General features: G+C 42.3%; 2 protein-coding genes across 3 annotated transcripts in view; one reads left to right on the forward strand and one right to left on the reverse strand.

Moving 5' to 3' along the window:
• The window catches only part of LOC149322919 (FYVE, RhoGEF and PH domain-containing protein 1-like), a 71,848-nt gene extending 65,298 nt beyond the window's left edge, over nucleotides 1-6,550 (forward strand). Inside the window, exons 17-18 of the mRNA XM_089484733.1 lie at nucleotides 1,107-1,250; nucleotides 3,677-6,550. Coding sequence (XP_089340859.1) covers nucleotides 1,107-1,250; nucleotides 3,677-3,928 — 396 coding nt within the window. The 3' untranslated portion in view covers nucleotides 3,929-6,550. The remainder of the gene's footprint in view (nucleotides 1-1,106; nucleotides 1,251-3,676) is intronic.
• A 73-nt stretch (nucleotides 6,551-6,623) lies between these two features.
• On the reverse strand, nucleotides 6,624-21,775 carry LOC149322920 (pre-rRNA-processing protein TSR2 homolog). 2 transcript variants are annotated; one of them, XM_089484746.1, is made up of 6 exons: nucleotides 21,704-21,775; nucleotides 16,181-16,332; nucleotides 11,076-11,166; nucleotides 10,000-10,091; nucleotides 8,190-8,369; nucleotides 6,624-7,554 (listed from the first exon to the last, which is right to left on the reverse strand). In XM_089484746.1, the coding sequence occupies exons 2-6, from the start codon at nucleotides 16,187-16,189 to the stop codon at nucleotides 7,441-7,443; spliced, it is 486 nt and encodes a 161-aa protein (XP_089340872.1). In that variant the 5' UTR covers nucleotides 16,190-16,332; nucleotides 21,704-21,775; the 3' UTR covers nucleotides 6,624-7,440. The 2 variants fall into 2 exon arrangements, with proteins under 2 accessions (XP_089340872.1, XP_089340864.1); XM_089484738.1 differs by lacking the exons at nucleotides 16,181-16,332; nucleotides 21,704-21,775 and adding an exon at nucleotides 14,591-14,735.
• Between the last annotated feature and the right edge of the window lie 73 nt (nucleotides 21,776-21,848).

Genomic DNA, 21,848 nt, shown 5'->3' on the forward strand with positions numbered 1-21,848 from the left:
CTGGTCTCCAGAGTCATAGTCAAACACTCAAACCACTACACCACACTTGTTATCTCAAACTTCTATACATTCTGCAAAATTACCAGCAGTGTGTGATTTCTTTAATTTAGTGTTAATTATTTTGCAGTGCTTCTTAGTTTATCCAATTTTTACTTCAGCTGCTCTTTGGGGAGGGAACATGGTCTATGTGTAGCTGACAAGCACTATCATCAAGATCTCTCTCTGGAGATCTTGTTTGGCAGCTCCTTTTGCTTGTGAAACTTCACCACAAGCTTTCTAGCATATCTTGGAAGAACTAGGCACTTAATTTAAAAGATAGGCACTTAATTTGTCTTGACGTCAAAACCAAAGGAGGAGAGAGGGGAAGCTAAATTGATCCAGTCACTTATCTCGCATTGTTCTACTGTATATATTTGGCCTACAACTTCCATCTGTCCCACTCAATATGTCTACTGGTATGTGACTGTGAGTTATAATCAAAAACAGGTGGAATGCCAAATGATACCTCCACCCCCGGTCTGACTTTGTAGAATCCTCCAGACTGATGTTGAAAAGACCAAAAAAAGACCAAATCCAGTTGCTGGTTTGGGCAGTTATGGTAGTTTGTGTTCATGTTTTCTAAGAAGCTAATGGTTCTCCATCCTAAACTCATTTTTTCCTCACAGCAACTATATGAGGTAGCTTAAGCTGGTTACCCAGCAAGCTCTGTAGTGGAATGTGAATGTCAACCTCAATTGTTCGGGTTCTAGCTTGTTGTTTATTGGTTACATTTATATCCTGCCTTCATTTTTAGTGAGTTTAGGGTGACACGCATAACATTTTTCCTTGACAGTTTATTCTCACAACAAACCTGTAAGATAGGCATGATTGAGAGAGTTGTTCATCCCAGAGTCACCCAGTGAGCTTCATGGCTCAGTTGTGAGTAAAAACTGGTTTCCTTAAGTCCTAGTCCAATATCCTATACTATACTGATTCTCTTAATAACACAGCTGATGGAGTGTCTAAAGCTGTGTGCCTGTGCCAATAGAGTGGCTGCTGTTACTGGGCTAGGAGGGTCTGTGGGTCTGACCAGTCTCTCTTTCTCTCTTTTTCTGGCCCTCCTGCAGAAACAGGCTTCTGTGGTGGCAGAGAACAGTGTGATCTGCAGCTTCTTGCACTACATGGAAAAAGGCGGGAAGGCCTGGCACAAAGGCTGGTTTGTCATCCCTGAAAATGAACCTCTGGTCCTGTACATCTATGGAGCTCCGCAGGTATGGTGGCCCTCAGCTGTTCTCTTATTCACTGCCGTATGTGCCAGGCCTTAATTTGAAAGGAAAGAACAGGCTGTGGCTGTGATAGGAAATGAAATAAGGACATAGGGATCCTTTCCTTCAGAGTAGGAGGACCTGGATCTGTCTTCTAAGCAGTTCTTAAACCCCAACACAATCACTTCTGGGACTAACTCTTTTTTCAGTGAAAACAAGGCATGCATAACACACTCCTCTTGCATGCATAACACACTCCCCTTGTTTACAGGGCTAATGGAAGCCTGAAAGCTCTATTAATTTACATGCATGGATTGTCCACCTGTCCCACTGTGGCCACAAAATGTGAGGAGCTCCTCCTTTCCCACAACTATAGCATCAAATATGGGGACCTTCTGCCCTCATGGTGCCTGTGTCAGGTGCCTGTATTTATATAAGCTTACCACTAGACACCCCCACCTTGAATAACTGCTGCCACCACAGGCACTTTGCATCTCAGCTTCCAAAAGCCCTTATGTAGTGTTCTCAGATACACAAGTCTATAATACAGAAATAATTTATTAAGCAGAAGTTCAGCATAAAGTATAAGATTACTTATTTAACTCATCTAAATCCTAACTCCCACTCTTATACCTAGCTTTGACACTCATCTTGCTCACTTTCTATGACTATGTGTCCTACGCACCAGCCTTTTTTAAAATGCCATCAAACAGTCAACCAATCATCAGGCACTCTATACTCTCACCCTCTCCCTTCAAGGGTTTTTTCCCCATTGCTGTTGCTATAGTCACAGTAGACTTTTGAAGTCTACTAAAATGGCCAGAGGGGGGCATATGTCCCATCAGGTGCATGCTGCCTATCCTTGTCCTAAACTTTAAAATCCCATTAGAAAAATATCCCTCCCTCCCGCAGGGTAATCTTACTCAAGGGGCATCTCAAGACTATGATGCTCCCCAAAGAGGTAACTAGTAAGAGGCAGACAGATGGCCCAATATCAATGCTGGCTCACCTTGCTATGAACCTTTTAAAAAACATCCCACTGGTTATTTTTAGGAGAATGCAAAGGTAGGTAGGCGATTGCTCTAGATGACTGGTCCCCCAGAATTTTGGGCTACTGTCCCCTTTCCTCTTGGGCAACAACCCTAGCACTCCCCCATTTGTGTTTAGATATCAGGTGTACTGTTCTACTGTAAATTCAGAACAGCCAATCTTGGCCACTGCTCCTTTTGCACCCAGTCACCTTGGGAGCAACAACCAAGCAGCTGGCTGAGCAGTGTCCAAGAAACTTCTTGCTTGTGCTGGCCTTGCAGCAAAGGCCAGTGCAGAGAAGAGGCCTCTTGGTCACTGCTCAGCCAGCTTCTCGGCCACTGCTCCCTTTGCACCAAGTCACTCGGATCAACAACCGACCATTTGGCTGAGGAGTGACTGAGAAGCCTCTCACCCATGTTCACCTTGCAGCAAAGGGCAGTGTGGATGAGAGACCTCTCAGTTGCTACTCAGCCAGCTGTTTGGTTGTTCCTCCCAGGGTGACCAGGTGAAAAGGGAGAAGCTTCTGCACAGTGAGGAGCAACTCTCAATCCTCTGTGCCAGCAGAGAAAGCTGCAGTTGGTGTATGTGTAGGAGGTTTACCGAAAACACATGCTCTGGACTGGAGATGTGTGGACAGGAAAAGGGTGAAAATTTAACTAATCCAAGACAAAGGACTCTTTCCAAGAATCAAGCATAGATATTTCTTTTCCAGAGACATATCTTCCCCACAAAAATTCAAGTGTCCCCCCTCCAATAAAAACATTGTTTCTTCTGCTACCTCTTCTTTCAGCCTATCTGATGAAAGAAAGCAGGAGCAGCAGCACAGTTCCAACCTACTAGCCAAGTCCCAGAAAAACTGAGAAAACTCAGTCAGAACCCCAAATATGAAAGCACCTTTTTACCGCCACTTCTCCTCTGTCACCATGTCCTCTAAGACCTTGCTCCAGTTTGTCCCAAAATGGTACCAGTCTGAGCAACACAAGTGATGCTCTGCTTCCAAGCCTTGCAAGAGTTTCCCAGCCACCACTACTAGTGAACAACACGGCTAAGGCAGTGAGCTTGTGTGGGCAGGCAAAAAGCGGGAGCCACCACCACACAGAGAGCAGTGAGACTGTGTGGTGAATTTAAGGGACCCTGAAAAGACCTTTTATGTAGTCCCCATCCCCACCATGGTTCTAAAGGTTGGTGGTTCCCTTGTCTTTCTTGCACACCAATCCTTTGACCAAAGGACCCCCTGCCACCCCTTTTTTTCTCACTGCCCCCAGGATCCTTCCATTGCCCCCCCCCCGGGGGGGTGTACCGCCCACATTGGGAATCATTGCTCTAGACTAATATGACTCCTTTTTCCTACATTCTCTTCATGCCTTTCAACTGGACCTGCTTGTCTATCGGTCACCCTGCAGGACGTTAAGGCCCAGCGCTCAATGCCTCTCATTGGCTTTGAAGTCAACCTCCCTGAGCCTGGTGAACGGGTGGATCGGCGCCATGCTTTCCGGATCAGCCAGAGCCACCTGTGCTGGTATTTTAGCCCCGAAACTGAGGAGCTACGGCAGCGATGGATGGAGGTGCTGAGCCGGGCTGGCCGTGGAGAAGAAGGCAAGGGTCCGCCTTCCATTGTGGAGGCTGATGAGGATACAGAGGCAGAGAGAACCTAGACATGGAGGCTGTGGAAGAAGGACAAGTTGCTGCCTCTGCCTGCACTGGGGAACTTGCTCACCATTCTCTGTCCAGTATACTTGAAGCAGTCTCTCCTTCCCATCCTGCTGCACTTTCTTTTTTCTTTTCTCCATCAGCATCAAGAACTTGCCATGGGCCATCTCCTGCCTCTCCCGTTACAAAGACCTGCCCTCACAGCCACAAAGTTCCCTGCTCTTCCTTGGCTGTAGGATTAATACATGTACACTGAGACTTGCGTCAGGCCAGTTCCTTGTCCAGCCATAGCATGTGGGAACCCAACACTTCCCTTCCTTTCCCTCCCACCCTCCAAGGAGAAACTGATAAAAAAAGAAGCAGATTTCTTCCCTCCAACATGCACTCCCTCTCCTTGTTGTTTACATCTTGGACCAATATCTGTTCTTCCAGTCTCCACTGCTTATTTAGCACTTACTGAACATATCTCCACTGCAGTGGCTTGGGAAAAAGGGGTGGGGAGAATGAGAAACTGACATGGACCCAATTTTATTTCAATGGGGTGCTTTTTGGTCTCTGCTTGCGCATTGGTCTCCCTCCTTTGTCATCTTTCTTCCCATGTTTGTGTGATACTGGGTGAAATTTTACCTATTTGTTTTCCCCTCACTGCTAGCTACTTTGAGATAGAAAAAACTGATTTTAACATGCCTCAGATTTGGCAGATTTCTATAGGATCTGAAGCCTCCCTCTTTAGGAGAATCAGCACTAAAGGGAAATAAAGAGCTAGCTTTGGAGAAGAAAAAACACAAGGCAAGGTCCCCTCTTACAGTGAAAGCCTCTCTTTCTCTTCCCAAAAAGGTGGACCAGGTTAATGAACTGCTACATTCCAATACTTTACTCTTCATTCCCCTACCATTTCCTTGGTTTTTAATGGCAGTCTTCTCTCTTGCATTTACTAAAGACTTCCCAAGACTTCTTTCATGCATTGACTAAAGTCAATGGAATTGCACAACACTGCTGGTGACATTCATGTAACATTTGCTCTTCCAGTTGGCGGTTGGGTTGATTTAAAAACAACAAAAACAAATTCTGAATGGCAAATTATGCTCTAAGGTGCTTTCCAAATGTGAGAGAATGCAATAAAAGTGCACAAAATTCAAAATAAATGTTAGGAGGGGATTATAAAATGGATCTTCTAAGTGACAGGTAATCTAAAAGAAATATAACCTTCAGGTGCTTCTTTGTGAGGAGCAAGGAGTGTGGAAATAACATGAAGAAAAGTCTTGTGTGGAGCAGGCAGTCATACATAGAACTGCTTCCTGCCACAAAGGAGGCTGGTACACTTGAGTACAGTATGCGCACAAGCTGAATCGGAGCCAAGGCTTCACACAATGGCCTGGTATGAGTCCCTTTCACATCAATGTGAATGTAAGAATTGCCTTCCAATGTCATTAAGATCTTTCCATGACAGTAAAAGATTTCAAATTGTGGTCTATGCACGATCTCATCTTAGGTGGGCCACACAAAGACTGCAAAATAATCTAGAATATCTGTTTTTGACTCTGCACTTGACTTGTTTTTTTGTTTTGTTTTTTTAAACAAAAGTGATTGATGCCATTTTGAATAGGGCTGGTTTTCTAGAGATGTCTAACCAGGTCCTAACATTGTGATTTTAAGAATATGGAGCTTGTGGAGTCAACTAATTCCTACCAATTTTTTCCATGTAAGGGGCTCTTCTCAGAGGTATCTCTATAATACCAATAATGCACTGATAGTTTTGATGGTGCTGCCATGGTAGAAAAGAACACTAGAGTATTCTGTTTCCAACAGTCACTAGCCCATTGCAGCCAGAACCTTTGCAGGATATGACAGCAATAGCCATTTTCTTCCTCTTTGCTGCCAAGATCTGGAAAAGTGGGCAAGTTCATACACCACACTAAGCCATCTTTGATTATTTCAACAGTAGCTGATGAAACAATAGTTTGCTTTTCCTGTCTCAGCACCTGTCTCTGGGTGGGTAGCTGGAGGAAAAAAAGTTTTACATTTGTATGGAACAAGCCATTTTCTAAACAAGCTGGAATTCATAAGCTAGCAAAACATAGCTTCTAATTCTGACTAGTTAACCATAGTTTGTTTGTGGGGATGGTCTCAGGCACAAGAGGCCAAAATCCAAGACTTGACTGTTATGCAATGTCTTACAGAAAGTTGGTGCTGACTAGAACACTGGCAGTTCATATGGGAGTTCCATTTCCCTACTATACCCAATAAAGCAATGGATACACCCTTACAAATAAGACATGGTTCTCAGCTGGCTGTGAATAGGAAAGGCCTGTTGCTCAACCAGATGCTTGTGAACACTATGCTTCTGGTAGGTTATACCAAAAGATAAAACCTGAGGATTCCCCCATACCTCCTTTTCCTCATTGAGTTGCTCCCCTTCTTGGTAAAATGCACTTAAAATGGCTGACACTCTTGAGTTCTGATCCTCACTGGACCAGAGGTTCTTCAGGCTCCAGTTTACTCCATCACTGCTGGTACTGTTTCAAGTTAAAAGTGAGTGTGTGTGTATGTGTGTGTGTGCATGTGGGGGGTGTCCCTTTCCCTGTTTTATGTAGGTTTCCTGGTGGTGCCCGTTCCCCCCCCCCATAAAAAAATCCTGGTGTAGAACTAGTGCATGTAACTTTTATATTAAAAAGCCTCAGTATTAAGGGATATACAAAATTTTACCAAAATAATATTTTATTGTTGCTCATGTATAGTGGCTGGCCACTACAGAGGTTAGGGGAAGGGAGCTTCTATTGACCAGAAGATTCCTGCCCCACAACCAAGATTTGTGTATTGTCCATTTTACTTTCTAGATTCATTGTTGTATTTTGTTTTTCAATGTCCATATTTTTTTTTAAATACAGGATTTTGTTTTTCTGTTATGTGCATCTCTTTTTTCCCTAAAAAACAAAGCAAAAGAAAGACAAGAATACAATCGCCCTTCTGGGGATTGTCCCGGAAAGGAAGAGGAGGCTGGTGTGATCTTCTCTTCCAGAAGTAGGCCTGGTTGAAATAGGATGGAAAGAATCCTATGATCCCTGTGAAAGCAGTACTTCAGACAAAGACTAAAGGTGAGCAAGGCATTGAGAAAACTCCCTGCCCAAGAATCCATATGGCTACTAATATCCATTTCAAACCTCAGGAGGACAACTGAGGTGGAAGATAATCTCCATTTAGAAAAGGCAAAACAGCTTCAAAAATCACAAGGACCTGATGCCCTTCAGCCAGGATTCTACCCATTGCAGGACAGCATCTGCTAAGGGAGACCCAAAGGTACAAGCAGCCATGGGTGCGCAAACAGTGTAGCATGGAGAGCCTCTCCATCCCAAAGCTCTCAGAATGAAAGTACTGCACATTTCTGAACCACACTCCTCCATACTTCATAAAAAAATAAATATCCATCTTTAGAAACATACAGTTCCATCTTGTCCTGCCACAACCCTGTGGCACCATTCTGGACAGGAAGCCTTCAGTCACCGCTTGACTGCCTTCCTCATTTCTTTTTCTTCGTCACCAAGGTCCAACCATCGTCCACATCTAAGTTTGAAGAGGGAGGTGGACTGGATGTTGGTCCATTCATGCTGGGAGTGGCACTGCACTCCATGGCCTGGTGTGGGAGAGATGAGACAAGGCAAGTGACTAGACTAGCTCTTCGTAAGTACTGACATTGAGTACATACAATTACAAGTGTCTCTTGTCTTAAAAAGCATTGATAAAATGCTTGATCACACTGTTTGAAAATACCAAGGAAGCAGGTCCTCAATATTACCTAGGAAACGGGTCTAACTGAAGTCTGTTCCTGGGCTTAGATAATAGTTTGGATACAACACAGTATTAACTTGCTGCATCCAAAGATAGCAGCCACAAATGGTATCTGGTCTCTGATGGAAGGAGATGGAGAAGGATTACTGGGTTATCCTGAAGAATATGACTCCACACATAACTGCCTATTTAAAAACTAATGCAGTAAGAACAAGCTTTAAATCATCTGACAAGTTTACAAGGAATATAGGGAATACATTCCCTCCATTAGAGCTGTTTTACATTACAAAGGCTGGTCTGTCCATACGTCATGGCATTCAGCTGTGGTTTCCTTCTTATCCCTCACGTCATCCCACTGAGATCAGGTTCTGAATTAGGGCTGCAAATTAAACATTAGGGAAAACACACTTGCACACCCCCAAGCAATCTGGATCTAGATTGATCAATGGGCTCAGTTTTTAACAACACCGTTTGCAATACCTCTTCTTCAGGCTCTTGCTCATCCTCTTCCTCACTGCTGCTCTGGTCAGCTGGCTGAGATTTTGCAGCTACCATTTTAGCCTCTTGCTGCTTCTGGGCCAGGTGGACAAGGGCATCATGCACGGCCGCTCCATCCCCGTGCTGGCATTGCTTAAAAAACAGGCACAGTTGCTGGCTCACCTACCACAGGGGGAAGAGATGCATCAGAAGGATCAGGTCAGAGTGATTCCCTATGCAACTTGATCAAACATTGCCTTCTCTGTGGTCATGTAGAGCAATAGCGCTCCCCTATGGGGAACTGTGATCAAGTCAGCCGGAAAAATCAAAGGCAGTTAAAACCTGTTAAAAGACCCAAACAGGATGGTGTTGAAGAGCGAGAACAAGATACATGGGAAGCCATGATAAAAGCACCCCCAATCTGAAATCCATCTAAATCCCAAAGGACTTAATGGGTAAAGAATATACCCCACCCATCCCTGTGCACAAGTAAGGTGAAGTGTCACTAGGAGGGTGCAAGGTGCACTAGGTGACACCCTAAGGGGGTGTGCAATATCACTGCTCCCCAAACATATTCCTTTTGACAGAAATGGGCTGTGATGTTTGCCTGTGTCCCTTTAAAATGCTGGAGCGCTGATGAAGAGATGGGGTGAAGTTCAGTGGGAGGAGAAAGGAAAGGCCTCAGGGTTTTTTAAATATTATTCTTTTAAATTTTTCTTTAAAAACATCACACCAAATTTTCACTTTGCTCTGTGTGTATGATACTAATTTTGCTAGTTGTTTATGGCACAACTATTGTCATTACAGTCAGAGATACACAGGAATTACAATTTATGAGTGAAAATCGTACAAAAAACTTTCCTAAATATACTGTATGGTGTCGTATCGGAGGGGGTTAATGGGGACGGATACCATGAGTTACTGCACCAAGTAACACCAGTCCTAGTGATGCCACTAGTATTAATTACCCTGCTTGAATCTCTGTCACTGTCAAACTCTGGTTTTTTCTTATATGATGTTAAGATCTCTATCCCCATTTTCTTTTTGGAGAAGAGTCAGTGAATGGATATCTTCACAATGAGCTCCAGTTATGTTTGAAGGAAAAGAGCTGGGAATGAATGATTTCAGTTCAAATCCAGCCAGTACTTCTGAGGCTCTGTTTGTAATGTGCACACTTGCTTGCTCTTGTGTCCTGCTCGTCACACAAAATGTGATACATTTTGTGGGTTCATACTGTGAGATGTTGACAAGTGTCCTTTTTAGAGTGGAGGTTGGAGCTGATGGCATTCAGGCCTTCTGAAATGTCTTAACCAGGGTTTCTCAATAAGCATTCTCTGGAACCCTAGGGTTCTACAAGAGGTTGCTGAAATTTTGTGAGATACCGTGATTGGGGGAAAATAACTTATCTGCTGTTTGAGACTCTCTGGTTCTTACTAGTGATGAATGACATTCACCTTAACTTGGAGCAGACCACTGATGTAAGAAACAGAAATGTGATGCAGATGGCTGCTTGATCACAGACAGATTAAAAATAAATAGCCCTGCTGGCTGGGACAGGGTTCTGGGAGATGTCATCCAATGATTTTCCCAAGTGCTATGAAAATCTAAGATACCACAATGTGCCACCTTCAGGGGAAATGCCAACCAGTAGGAGACAAAAATCTGGATCTGATTTCATATGCCCTGGAAAATGATTGGTATAATCTTCAAGAACACCTCCATCTCAATGAGAGGTATCACAAAGAGATCCTAAAATTCAGGCATCAGGGAGAGGGGAGGCAGAGAAAATTGAGATTCCTAAAGAGAGAGATACCTGAGCCAAACTCCCATCTTCTACCATTGTGTCAAATTCATTGTTCATCAACTCAGCAAGAAAATCCTCTATCTCATCTGGCTCCAGGTCAGCTGCAGGAAGATTAACAAAGATAAGAGTCAAATACTGCAGAGTAAAGGAAGAATTCCAAGATGCCAGTGGGCAGAAATTCTCCAAAGCTATCATCATACGGGAGTGGAGAATCTGTTGTTCTCCTTATGTTTTTGCTTATAACACTTACCAATCCCATAAAACATCGCCAATAGTATGGGTTCATGGGAGTTCCACACTCCTACTATAAAAGAATGGATTCAGTTCTTCAGACAACACCATGCCCCACTTTAATTCTCTGAATCTCAACTCTCTGATGAACTGAAGAGAGAGGTAATTACTGGCTTCTAGCCTCCCTGCTGTTATAACTAAATTTGACTCTCTTGACAGAGCAGAAAATACATGACATTAATCCTTGATTTCAGTGCTTCAGGTTAAACCAGGGATCTCTCTTGTAGATCCATTCGGTTACACTTTTGGCTTTGAATTTTCAAACTTATAATAATGAAGAGGATGGCTCCCCCCCCCCCCAACTCCTTACAGCCAATGCCTGTTTTGTCTCTTTTACAATTTAGGAAATTTAAAGATGTTTGGGATCTCATGAGTCTCACCAAGACAGCAAAGACCCTAATTTAGGATAAGCATACAGTAAATCAAAACTTTAAAAAGTTGTTTTTACAGACCCATAATATGTCAACTCCCACTTTCTAGACACTGTAGACCCCTCCCAAGACAATTCTGCCAAGTTCTACACTAAACAAGCAGTCCTAGTGCTAAATAGCTATCTTGTTGCTACCTCTGAGACAGGATACCACAAGATCAGTCTCACATGGGAGACCCACTATAGCAAAACATCAAATCAGAGAGCCACCATGTTGAGCCATATGAAGGACAAACCTAGAAAAAGAATGAGACTCTGATTCTCATAAGTGACACATTTTAATTTGCACCCCACCATGTCATTCTTTAGGGTACAGAGTCTGATAATGGAGTCAGCAGGACATTAGCTTGCTTAGCCATCTCACCATTGCTCTGGAAGTATTGCTCCACAGCCCCCACCATCCATTCTGCTTTTTCTTGGCTGTACATCCCTCCAAAGCCATTTTCAACTGCAATCTGCATCAAGACAAGAAAGCAGGGCCTTATTCATTAAAAAGTAACTTGGGAGTTCTGCAGCAAACAAGCTATCTTCTAGTTAACAAACTGACACTTCCTGGTGTGAAAACAGACACGTTTTAAGGGTGGCAGTGCTAGTGTGATGTTGCCTTGACTATCTGCAAAACACACCTTTTCAGTCCTAGGTAAAGCTTTAAAAACATACTTTTTTACACCACTTTTCTGCTCAGTTACAGAAACTGAATTAGGAAAATGCTAATTCTGTTATGTGTCTGTGAGTCCATAGTGACTAGCATTCATGACCGCCAACACGTTCCTAACAACACCTGGAACATTTTAAGATTTTTATTCTCCTTAAGTTGAAGGAGAAACCTATCTATACATAAAAACACTGCTTGTAGCACAAGGGGAGGGAAATGACTGATACGCCCACACTTCAGTTTTTTCGTAGGTATTTTTGTACCATTACCTAGAAAGCTGAGTTCACACTGCAAATTAAGAATTCACTGCTACTACCATTTTTAATGCTGCATTTTCAGCCCTGTTCCTGGTTTTTTAAAGCTAGGATGGGGAATGTGTGGGTCCTTGGGATGTTGATTTGCAACTCCCATGATCCCTCAACACTGGCTGTGAGATTAGTTTATAGGAGTCCAAAACATCTCCAAATCTCATTTGCAGCACAAGAGTATGCATGAACATTCAGCAGTACCACTATGCTCAATTGGTTTGCATCAGATTATACCCATTGTTTCCAATCATGCCATCCAACTGTACCTATCAAGTTGCTCTCAGCAGTCTAGACTTTTAATATGAAAAGCTCTAACCCATGAGAGAAGTAACTAAGAGTACATATTATTGGACATCTAATTTTCTACCAGCTACCTACATTCTAGGGCAAGAGTGGGAATTGGGCAGCCCTCCAGATGTTGCTGAAGGGAAACTCACAGCATTCCTTACCACTGGCAATGTCGGCTACAGCTACTGGAACTCTCTGTCCAACAACATCTGGAGGGAAGCACAAATCCCATCCCTACTTTAGGGGAACAGCTAAGCTGAGCCAACAAAAGGCAAGTTTTTTGTGGGTTTTTCGGGCTATGTGGCCATATTCTAGAAGAGCTTCTTCCTGACATTTCGCCAGCATCTGTGGCTGGCATCTTCCTTGTTCCTTGTGTACCACCCCTGTGAGAACAAATGGTTGATACAAATTATTGTTATAGCTGCACTCTGTACAGTTTGATGGTTATTTGGTTACAGGTTGCTGTACAGACTTCTACACATAGTGTTCAGTATTTGATATTTATTATTTATTTAAAGTATTTCTTCATCACCCCCCAGCCCACAAAGGGGTGAATAAATAATAACCAATTAAAACAATATAAAGATAAAGCATTTTAAAAACATATTAAAATAGTCTTTTAAAACTCCTAAAAGCAGTTGACTAAAACGTCAGTCCTAGAATCCCAGCTAAAATATTTCATTGTTTTGGCTGCCTGACATAAGGTTATAAGGGATAGGGCCACTAGGCTATGTGTAGCCACCAACCTAATTTCACAAAATGTTGGGACATGCAATGGGGCCTCCTCTGAAGATCTCAAATTTCTGGCAAGCTCATATGAGAAGAGACAGTCCTTCAGATATCTTGACCCCAAATCACTTAAAGCTTTGTAGGTCAACACCAGCACTTTGAATTCAGCTTGGAAGCAAATTGGAAGCCAGTGTAGTTCTTGCAGTACCGGCGTGTTTTGGTCTATAAAATAGACACCTGACACCAGTCTGGCTGCTGCCTTTTGCAACAGCTACAGGTTCTGAACACTTTTCAAGGGCAGTCCCACATAGAGCTCATTTACAGTAGTCTAACTGAGAGGTAAGTAAGGCATGAACAGCTGTGGCCAAATCTGCCTTTCCCAAGAAACACCAGCCAAAGCTGGGCAAAGGCATCCCTGGCTATCACAGCAATGCTGGGTCCAAGAACACCCCAAAGCTACAGACTTGGTCTTTCAGAGGGGGTGCAGCCTCATCCAGAACAGGCTGTGATCCCAATCCCAGATTGCTTTTCCTATTGACCAGCAGCACTTCTGTCGTGTCTGGATTAAGCCTCAGTCTGTTCACTTGCATCCAGTCCTTTACTACATCCAGACAATGATTCAGTGCTACTCTAGGCTCTCTGGCATTAGTTGTAAAGTAGGGATAGAGCTGGGTATCATCAGCATACAGTACTCATAACAGCTAAGCCCAAAGCTCCTAGTTTCCGAATGTGCTCAAAGGCACTCTGTTCATGAAGGTTAAGTGTTGCTTTTGAACCTGGCTGTTTAAACCAGCAAGACTGAAGTGCTGGAGTAGGACTGGCGAGACAGGGGTTCAAATCCCACTTCACTATGAAGTCTACTGGATCAGCTTGGGCCAGCCTTCTTCTCTTTCTCTCTCATTCAGGCTGCTGCTACAAAGCAGAATGTTTGTCGCTGCTTTACCTGTCACAGCACTATCTTATGGAATTGTGGGGTTTGTTGTTTGCTGTGGTACTAGAGCTCCCCGACAAAGCTAAGTATCTCACAGATTTACAAATCCCAGAATTCCTTAGTAGTGAGCAATGGCAGTTAAAGCAATATCAAACTGCAGAGTAAAGCTCGGCCATAGAAACCCACCTTGGGCCAGAGGTCACATTCTCTCAGCCTCAGAGGATGGCAAAGGCAAGCCCCTTCTTAAGAAACTTGTCTTAGGGTTGCCATAGATCAGAAATGACCTGAAGGCACACAACAACAAAGGAAGTGTGTTTGTGTGTATTATATATCACATAATATATATATGGCAAGCCTCCTCTGAACAACTCTTGCCAAAAACCCCATGATAAGAGTCCCTTTAGGGTCTCCTTAAGTCAGAAAACGACTTGAAGAGACACAACAGCAACAAATATGTATCTATTCGCCCTTACAGAAGCCATCAGGGCCACCAGAGATTGCATCCGCACTGCAGAAATAATCCAGTTTGGCATCACTTTAACTGCCTTGGCTCAATGCTGTGGAATCCTGGGAACTGTAGTTTGTTGTGGCACCAGATACCTCTTGACAGCTCTACACAGCCCACAGAGCTACAGTTTCCCAGAAGTCCATAGCACTGAGCCATGGCACTCCAAAGTGGAGTCAGATAATCTAGAATTAAGACCACTTGAACTGCCCTGGCTCAATGCTAGGGAATGCTGGGAAACGTAGTTTTGTGAGAGACACTGAGCCTTCTCTGTCAGAGAGAGAGAGGTCTGGTGCCACAACAAACAACCGTTCCCAGGATTCTACAGCATGGAGCCAGGGCAGCTGAAGCGGTGTCAAACTGGGTTATTTCTCCGCTGCAGAAGTATCCCAGTTTGGCAGCGCTTTCGCTGCTGCCCTGGCTCCATGCTTCCGCTGGGCCTCTTTCGGAGAAGGCTGCTTACTTGCAAGACGGGCCAGCTGCCCAGCACCGCCTGCACCGCTCGGCAGAACAGGCCACGCGCCTCCTCCCTCGGCGCCACTGCCGCCGCCGCCATCCCCGGCCAAGGCCCCACGGGGAATCGCTCGCAGAATCATCGATGGACGCCGGGCTCCCAGGCTGGCTGAGAGCGAGGGGGAAATGGCCGCCAGGCGAAAGGGAGCGCGCGCCGAGACAAGGATCGCTCTCTAGCTCCCTCCCTCACTTTGGCACCACTTTAACTGCCCTGGCTCAATGCTACGGAATCCTGGGAAGTGTAGTTTGTTGTGGAACTTAAACTCTCTTTTCTGACACAGAAGGCTAAATCCTGGGGATTGTGGTTTGTGCTGGCACTTGAACTCTCTTCTGACCCAGAAGGCTAAATCCTGGGGATTGTAGTTTGCTGTGGCACCAGAACTCTCTGACAGGTCTAAACAGGTCAGAGAGTTCTCTGACAGATAAGTGTAAATAGTTTACAAAGCTACAGTTTCCCAGAAGTCCATAGCACTGGGCCATGACAGTTCAAAGTGGTGTTAAACTGGATTATTTCTGCAGTGGGGATGAAGCCTTTCCTCTCTGTGATGGCTCCATCCTATGGAAACTTGGGACTTGTAGTCTGTTGACAGAGGATAAATAACTCACAAAACCATAAATCCCAGAATTTCACAGCATTGAGACATGGCAGTTTAAAAAAAGGTGTCAAACTACATTATTTCTCCAGTGCAGATGCAACCTAACCTCCTCAAATGTGATTTTTATCTACAGCATTTAAAATATATTTGACTTCTTGAACCTATTCTTTAAAAGCATTTGTACTCTTAAAAGTAAACTAAACAAAGAGTACATGGTGCTTAAATTCATCTAAATAATGTGCCCTCTGGCCACCTGAAAACTTACCTATGGTTCTTTAAATAGTGAGTGAAGGCCTCCTTTAGATGCTCACATGCTTTTAAAAAAAAACATTTTGAACATTGCAAGACTGAACCCTTTGTGTTCCTTTTATCCAGCACAGCAATACATAATTTATTAAGTACTTTCCCCAAATAAATGAGTTAGACGTACTTAAGAAAATTACATCTGTAAATGATGAATGTTGTAATGTTTTTAATAAATAGAAACCAAGCTGGGGGTGGGGGAACTTGTGATGAATGGCTTCCCAGTATGACTAACCAAAATTTCCCAGACTGAATGAATGGCAGATTCATTGGTCCTAATTCCATAATTCACTCTCTGATGACATTATATTCTTGATTCTGAACCCCAGACTGGTACTACTGCCACTATGTATTGCTATGACAGTGGGACTTTTACAGCTCAATATTAAGTTATTTAGTTGTCTAGATTACAAATACAGATATAGCAACAGCTAATGAGGCATTAAAGCCACATTGATTCATGACAGTTCAATCATATCAGATCATTTTGATGTCTTTGGAAAGGGGAACTGGTACAGAGCTGTTGATCAGGGTGAAGTGAGAAGCAAAGGGAAGATTGTGACCCTGGGTTCCCCCAGTACATCTGTCTTATTACACTTTGAGAAGGATAGATAATATTAATGTATGATGACAAAAATTGCCTTGTGCATTTTGGTGCCTCTGTCCTCCTGGAACCTCTGAGCAGCATCATTCTTCTTTCTTCATCCTGCCTGCTTTTTGTCTATGGTAATTTCTCATTGAAGACGCTCCCAAAATTCCAGCCCCAGTTCCATCTTCAAACACAACTCATGTTCTGATGAGAGAGAATAAAAATTATGAGTCTAGAAGATCCCACCCAGCAGTAGAAAAAAAGCTAGAGGAGGAATCTTTATTGGTTTTTAGAATCAGACAGTAAAAATCTAATACATTAGAAAAGGAAAAAAAACCCACACAACTCACTGACATCACATCTTTGCTAATTACAGACACAGACACACAAGGATAGTCTAGCAGAATCCGTCATGGTTTAAAACCCTGTCAGGATTCAGACTGATGTTGTCTTCTAATAACATTGGCAATATCCTGGATCTCCTTACTCAACAGAAGCCCCACTGAGTAAAATGGGATTTGCTCTCTCATAAGCATGCATGTCTATGCAGTCTAATTAACTTCTGCAATTTAATTCTAAGAGGAAATTAGAAGGTTAATAAAGGGACACGGTCCTGTATTCATACAGTCTGCACTGTTGTTGTGTGCCTTCAAGCCATTTCCAACTTATGGTGACCCTAAGGCAAATCTGTCATGGGTTTTCTTGAATTTAAAGGTATAACCCTGTTAGTCAGTAGAATCAGTATATAGAGAGATGCATCTAAGGAAGTAGACTTAACTCTACATAAGCTCACTCTGCCAACTTCTTTCTTGGCAAGATTTCTTCAGAAGAGGTTTGCATTGCCTTTCTCTGAGGCTACATGATCTTGCAGCACCTTTGTGACTAATGAAAGAAAGTTGAAAGAAGTTGGCAGCATGAGCTTTCGTAGACTTCAGTCTACTTCCTCAGATGCATTTCTCTGAGGCTGAGAGAGTGTGACCTGCCCAAGATCACCCACTGGGTTTCCATGGTTGAGTGGGGATTCAAACGCTTGTCTCCAGTCATAGTCCAAACAACTATACTCACTCTGTGGCATGATAAAAATATTGCTAGTTGCAGTGGGCGGACACCTTGGATGCAAATGTATGAGCATGACATACTGAGAATATAGCTACATTTTCAAAATGAAACTTTGTTCCAGTAGAACTTTGTTCTAATACAAAAAACTCTGTTCCAATACCAAAAATATACAAATGACCTTTTGGGGGGAGAGGTGGAGTTATGTAGTAGTATATGAGCATTACAATTACTATATTGCTACAATGCATCCTGCATTTTCAATGGCTGTGTTTCTTCCTACATGCTTTGATCCATAAAGGCACATGCAGTGACATTTAGAAATTTAAAAACAATAGAAAATGTTCAAAACCTGGAATTTGACAGTAGTAACGCAAAACATAAGAGGCGTAATCAACTGCAACCAAAGAGACATCAAAAACAAAACAAAGGGAAAATCTTAACAGGTAAGGAACCCAAATAAAGATATTAAGAGTTTTTCTGGCATCACAGTCCTTATACATGACTTGCTAGGGAAAGCCCCCCATTATCTTTTAGAAATGTTCCCTTGATCTTCTTTCATTTTACAAGTCACATATAAAACAGTGAATCCAGAAAATATCCAGTCTTTGGAGAGTAACACTTGCACTGCAGAAATAATGCTGTTTGATACCGCTTCAACTGCCATGGTTTAATGCTATGGAATCTAGATTTGTAGTTTGTTGTGACACACAGAGGTTAACTCTCTCACAGAACTACAAAACCCAGAATTCCATAGCATGGAGTCATGGCAGTTAAAGCAGTGTCAAATTGGATTATTTCTGCAGTGCAGATCAGATCATAGTGTGAGGGACAGCGGCTATGCTTGATTAGGTTTAAAGTTTATGGAGATGTGTGGGGCTTTTATTTCACTTTTCACATTATCACTCATGTATTACAACAGCTATCAGATTATTTTTGCATTGCTTGAATTTTAAATTTTACATGTTTTATTTTGTATCTGCTTATTTGGTGTATTTAAAAAGTCCTGATTGTTTTAGATAAAAGGTCTACCATTTCTGGGCAGTGTGGGCCAAAACACAATGCAGAAATAATCCAGTTTGAGTCTACTTTTACTGCCCTGGCTCAGTGCTAGGGAATTCTGGGAACTATGATGCATTTAGTCTTCTCTGTCACAGAGCCATGGTGCCACAATAAACTACAGTTCCCAGGATTCCCTAGCACTGAGCCAGGGCAGTTAAAGCAGTCTCACACTGGATTATTTTTACAGTGTGCTTTGGCCCTGTGTCTACCAAACTGATAGAACTTGTTTCAACTTTATGTATGTATGTATGTATATATGTATTTAATATGCTGCTTTTCTCTCAGAGTAGGACCCAAAGAAGCTAATAGATAAAATTAGTTTAAAAATGACAATCAAAATTTTAAAACAATTTAAAACCAACCCGTTAAAACAATATAAAAGTACAGTGGGCTCTTCAAATTCACTGGGGTTAGGGGAGCAGGACCTCCATGAAAGAGGAAAACCCACAAATAAAAATCCACTTAATTTTTTTAACCTGAGAGAACACTTCTCTAGGAATAACTAGGTCCTCCAGGGTAATTCTATGGTGAACCTCCATCAGCTATTGACCATAGAATCGCATTGGTGGGACCTACAAATACCTAGAGAAGCGTTTTCTCTAGGAATCAATAGCTCCTCCAGCGTGACTGCATAGTCAACATCCTACAGAGTTGCACTGGAGGACCTATAGATTCCTAGAGAGGTGTCCTCTCAGGTAAAAACACGATGTTTTTGTTATTTGCAGGTTTCATATTGATGGGGGTCCAGTGCCCCTAACCCCAGCGAGTATTGGAGGGTTACAAGTGCAGTGGTGGGTTTACTTTTCTGTAGTTTCCCAGGGAGTAGACCTGGGGCCCATTCGCATTACTAATTATACTACTTTGATCCCAATTTTATTTCATGTCAACATCTGAAATCCTGGAACTGGCAGTTTTTGGGAGTGGTATTTTAAACTCCTTTAGTACCTCCTTAAAGTGCCAATCCCAGGATTCTGTAAAATGTTGCAATGGCAGTTAAAGTAGGATCAAAGCACTATAAATGTTAGTGTGAAAGGAGCCCAATGTCTGGAATAGGTTTTTCTACCTGCAGCCCATACTCTTATTTTTCCCCCCTTATTCACTTCACGCCATTTAATGGCCCTCTATTCCCTAATCAATTGCTCTGATACTACGGATCAACTTTATAACTCTACCTAATACATTTCACTAGATACTGAAGGAACAGTTTTTCCAAAAAGAAACAGGAAAAAACCCACTTTCGGAAAACCCGAGCTAAGAGGGATTTGACCCGGATCGGGTGTGCAAAACCCCGATCCAGGTGTGGAAATACTGGTGCCAGTAGGAACTACCCACTTTTAATCTGGTGTGTGATTCGGTATAAACTGTAGTGTGAATGACCCCTGAGTTTCTCAGCCACAGCCCTTCTCCCACAATAAGGATATTATAGTGATAATAGGTTGCATCTTGCTCTTCCGTATTTGGGATTTCACCTCCCAGAAGTCCCAGCCAAGTTGCCTAACATTCAGGGATTCTGGGAGCTACAACACTGGAGGACCAAAATTTGGGGATAATTGATCTGCAATGTAGAAATGCAGTTTGACACCACTTTAACTGTCATGGCTGTGGCATCCCCTGGAAAGCCCAGGGGGTGCACCCCCTCCCAGGATAGCAATGTCTACCGAGAATAGGATGTGATAGCCTCGCTGGCAAACCACGAGGTCATGACTCACCTTCTGGTTGACAATGCTTTATCCATAATTGGATAAGCCCATGTTGATTCGGCTGAGACAGTGTACACATCCTGTTCCCTTTGCTAATTAGAATTCTCCTGAACACACATTGGTCCCTAATTCCGCAAATTGCCTTCTGATGTACTATGAGATAATGTAAACCTAATGTAACCCTGATGTGAATAAAAGGGGCTGGCCAAGACCTGGCCAGCTAAGAAGTTTTGCACCCCCATTCCTGTCTCTGTGTCTCTTTGCCGCGACACATGGCTCCATGGTACAGAATCCTGGGATTTGTAGTATTGTGAGGCACCCAGCACTCCTTGGCAGGTAAGGCTAAAGGCTTTGTGAAAACTACAGATTCCTGGATTTCATAGGATGACATGGAGCTTAAAGCACTTAAAGCAGTGTCGATCTACATTATTCCTATAGTGTAGATGAACCCAACAGTTACTGTAATTTGGACACATTGCAAAATTAATTGGGAAAGTAGTGTTGGAAGTACAACTCTGGAAAACAAAGTTTGATTTGCCACTCATCCATGAAACCCACTGGGCAAGTCTCATGCTCACAGCCTCAGAGGAAGGCTATGGCAAGCCACCTCTGAACAAGACTCGCCAAGAAATATAATACAGTGGTACCCCGGGATACGAATGCGCCGCCTTACGAAATTTCCGGGTTACGAAAAAAATCCATTTAAAAACATTTTTCCGGGTTACGAAGGTTATTTCGGGTTACGAAAAAAAATTTGGTGCTTTTCGGCGCGATTTCACACGGAATTGCGGCTTTCGCTATTAGCGCCTAAGGGCATTTCGGCTAGCGAAAGTTTCCGGGTTACGAAAGCGGCGGCGGAACGAATTAATTTCGTAACCCGGGGTACCACTGTATATCGATCTATATAGAATTCTACCATATCTATCATATATATATATATATATATGGTAGAATTCTATATATAGAGATATATAATATATAGATACATATATAATTCTACCATATCTATCTGTCTGTCATATCTATATAATTTTATATTTCTATATAGACATATTATAATATATATATACACACACACCCACATACATGGTAGAATTCTATATATATAGATAGATATAATACAGATATATAGATACATGGTAGAATTCTACCGTTTCTATCTGTCATATCTATATAATCTATATAATTCTATATTTCTATATAGATTTTATATATGTGTATATATATATATGGTGGAATTCTATATATCTCTCTGGCTTTACTTCACAAACGAAGATTCAGGAAAGACTCATCCCACGCTTTCTACAAGCGCATTGACTAAAACGGCCATATACATATATACATATAGATATATCTATATATAGATATATAATATACATATATCGATACATGGTAGAATTATATATATATATATATATCTACCATATGTATCTGTCATATCTATATAATTCTATATTTCTATATAGATATAATATATATATATTCATGTACTAGAATCCTATGTGTATATGCGTGTATATATATATATATATATACGCACACACACACATGTACTAGAATCCTTTGTACATAGATATTATATAGATATAGATATATGGTAGAATTCTATATAGATTATATATATATATATATTTATATATATATATATATATATATGGTAGAATTCAAAGGTGTATATATATATATATATATATATATGTATAATAGGTATAGATAATCTTGGGTGTTTTATTTCCTTGGTGCTGTGAATACATTACATTATATGCCACAAAACCCGCCCTTTTCCCATTGGGCCAGAAAGACAAAATGGCGGAAGCCGACCCCGCCATCCCCGCAATGCCTCCTCCTCCTCACACGAAAAGGGAAACGCTGCACTACAATTCCCAAGAAGCCTTGCGCGCA

This window comes from Sceloporus occidentalis, unplaced genomic scaffold, assembly GCF_023333645.1.
Source record: "Sceloporus occidentalis isolate IW3139 unplaced genomic scaffold, rSceOcc1.0.p SCAF_1, whole genome shotgun sequence".
Classification (NCBI taxonomy): Eukaryota; Metazoa; Chordata; class Lepidosauria; order Squamata; family Phrynosomatidae; genus Sceloporus; species Sceloporus occidentalis.

Bases quoted from the DNA above. Each gene is read 5' to 3' on its own strand.
- LOC149322920 (XM_089484738.1), bottom strand. From the start codon at position 14,683: ATGGCGGCGGCGGCAGTGGCGCCGAGGGAGGAGGCGCGTGGCCTGTTC. The intron at 10,092-11,075 runs GTGAGATGGCTA...ATCTTCCTGCAG, and splicing joins GCAATACTTCCAGAGCAATG to CTGACCTGGAGCCAGATGAG. The intron at 8,370-9,999 runs GTATCTCTCTCT...CCCCTGTGGTAG, and splicing joins AAGATGGGAGTTTGGCTCAG to GTGAGCCAGCAACTGTGCCT.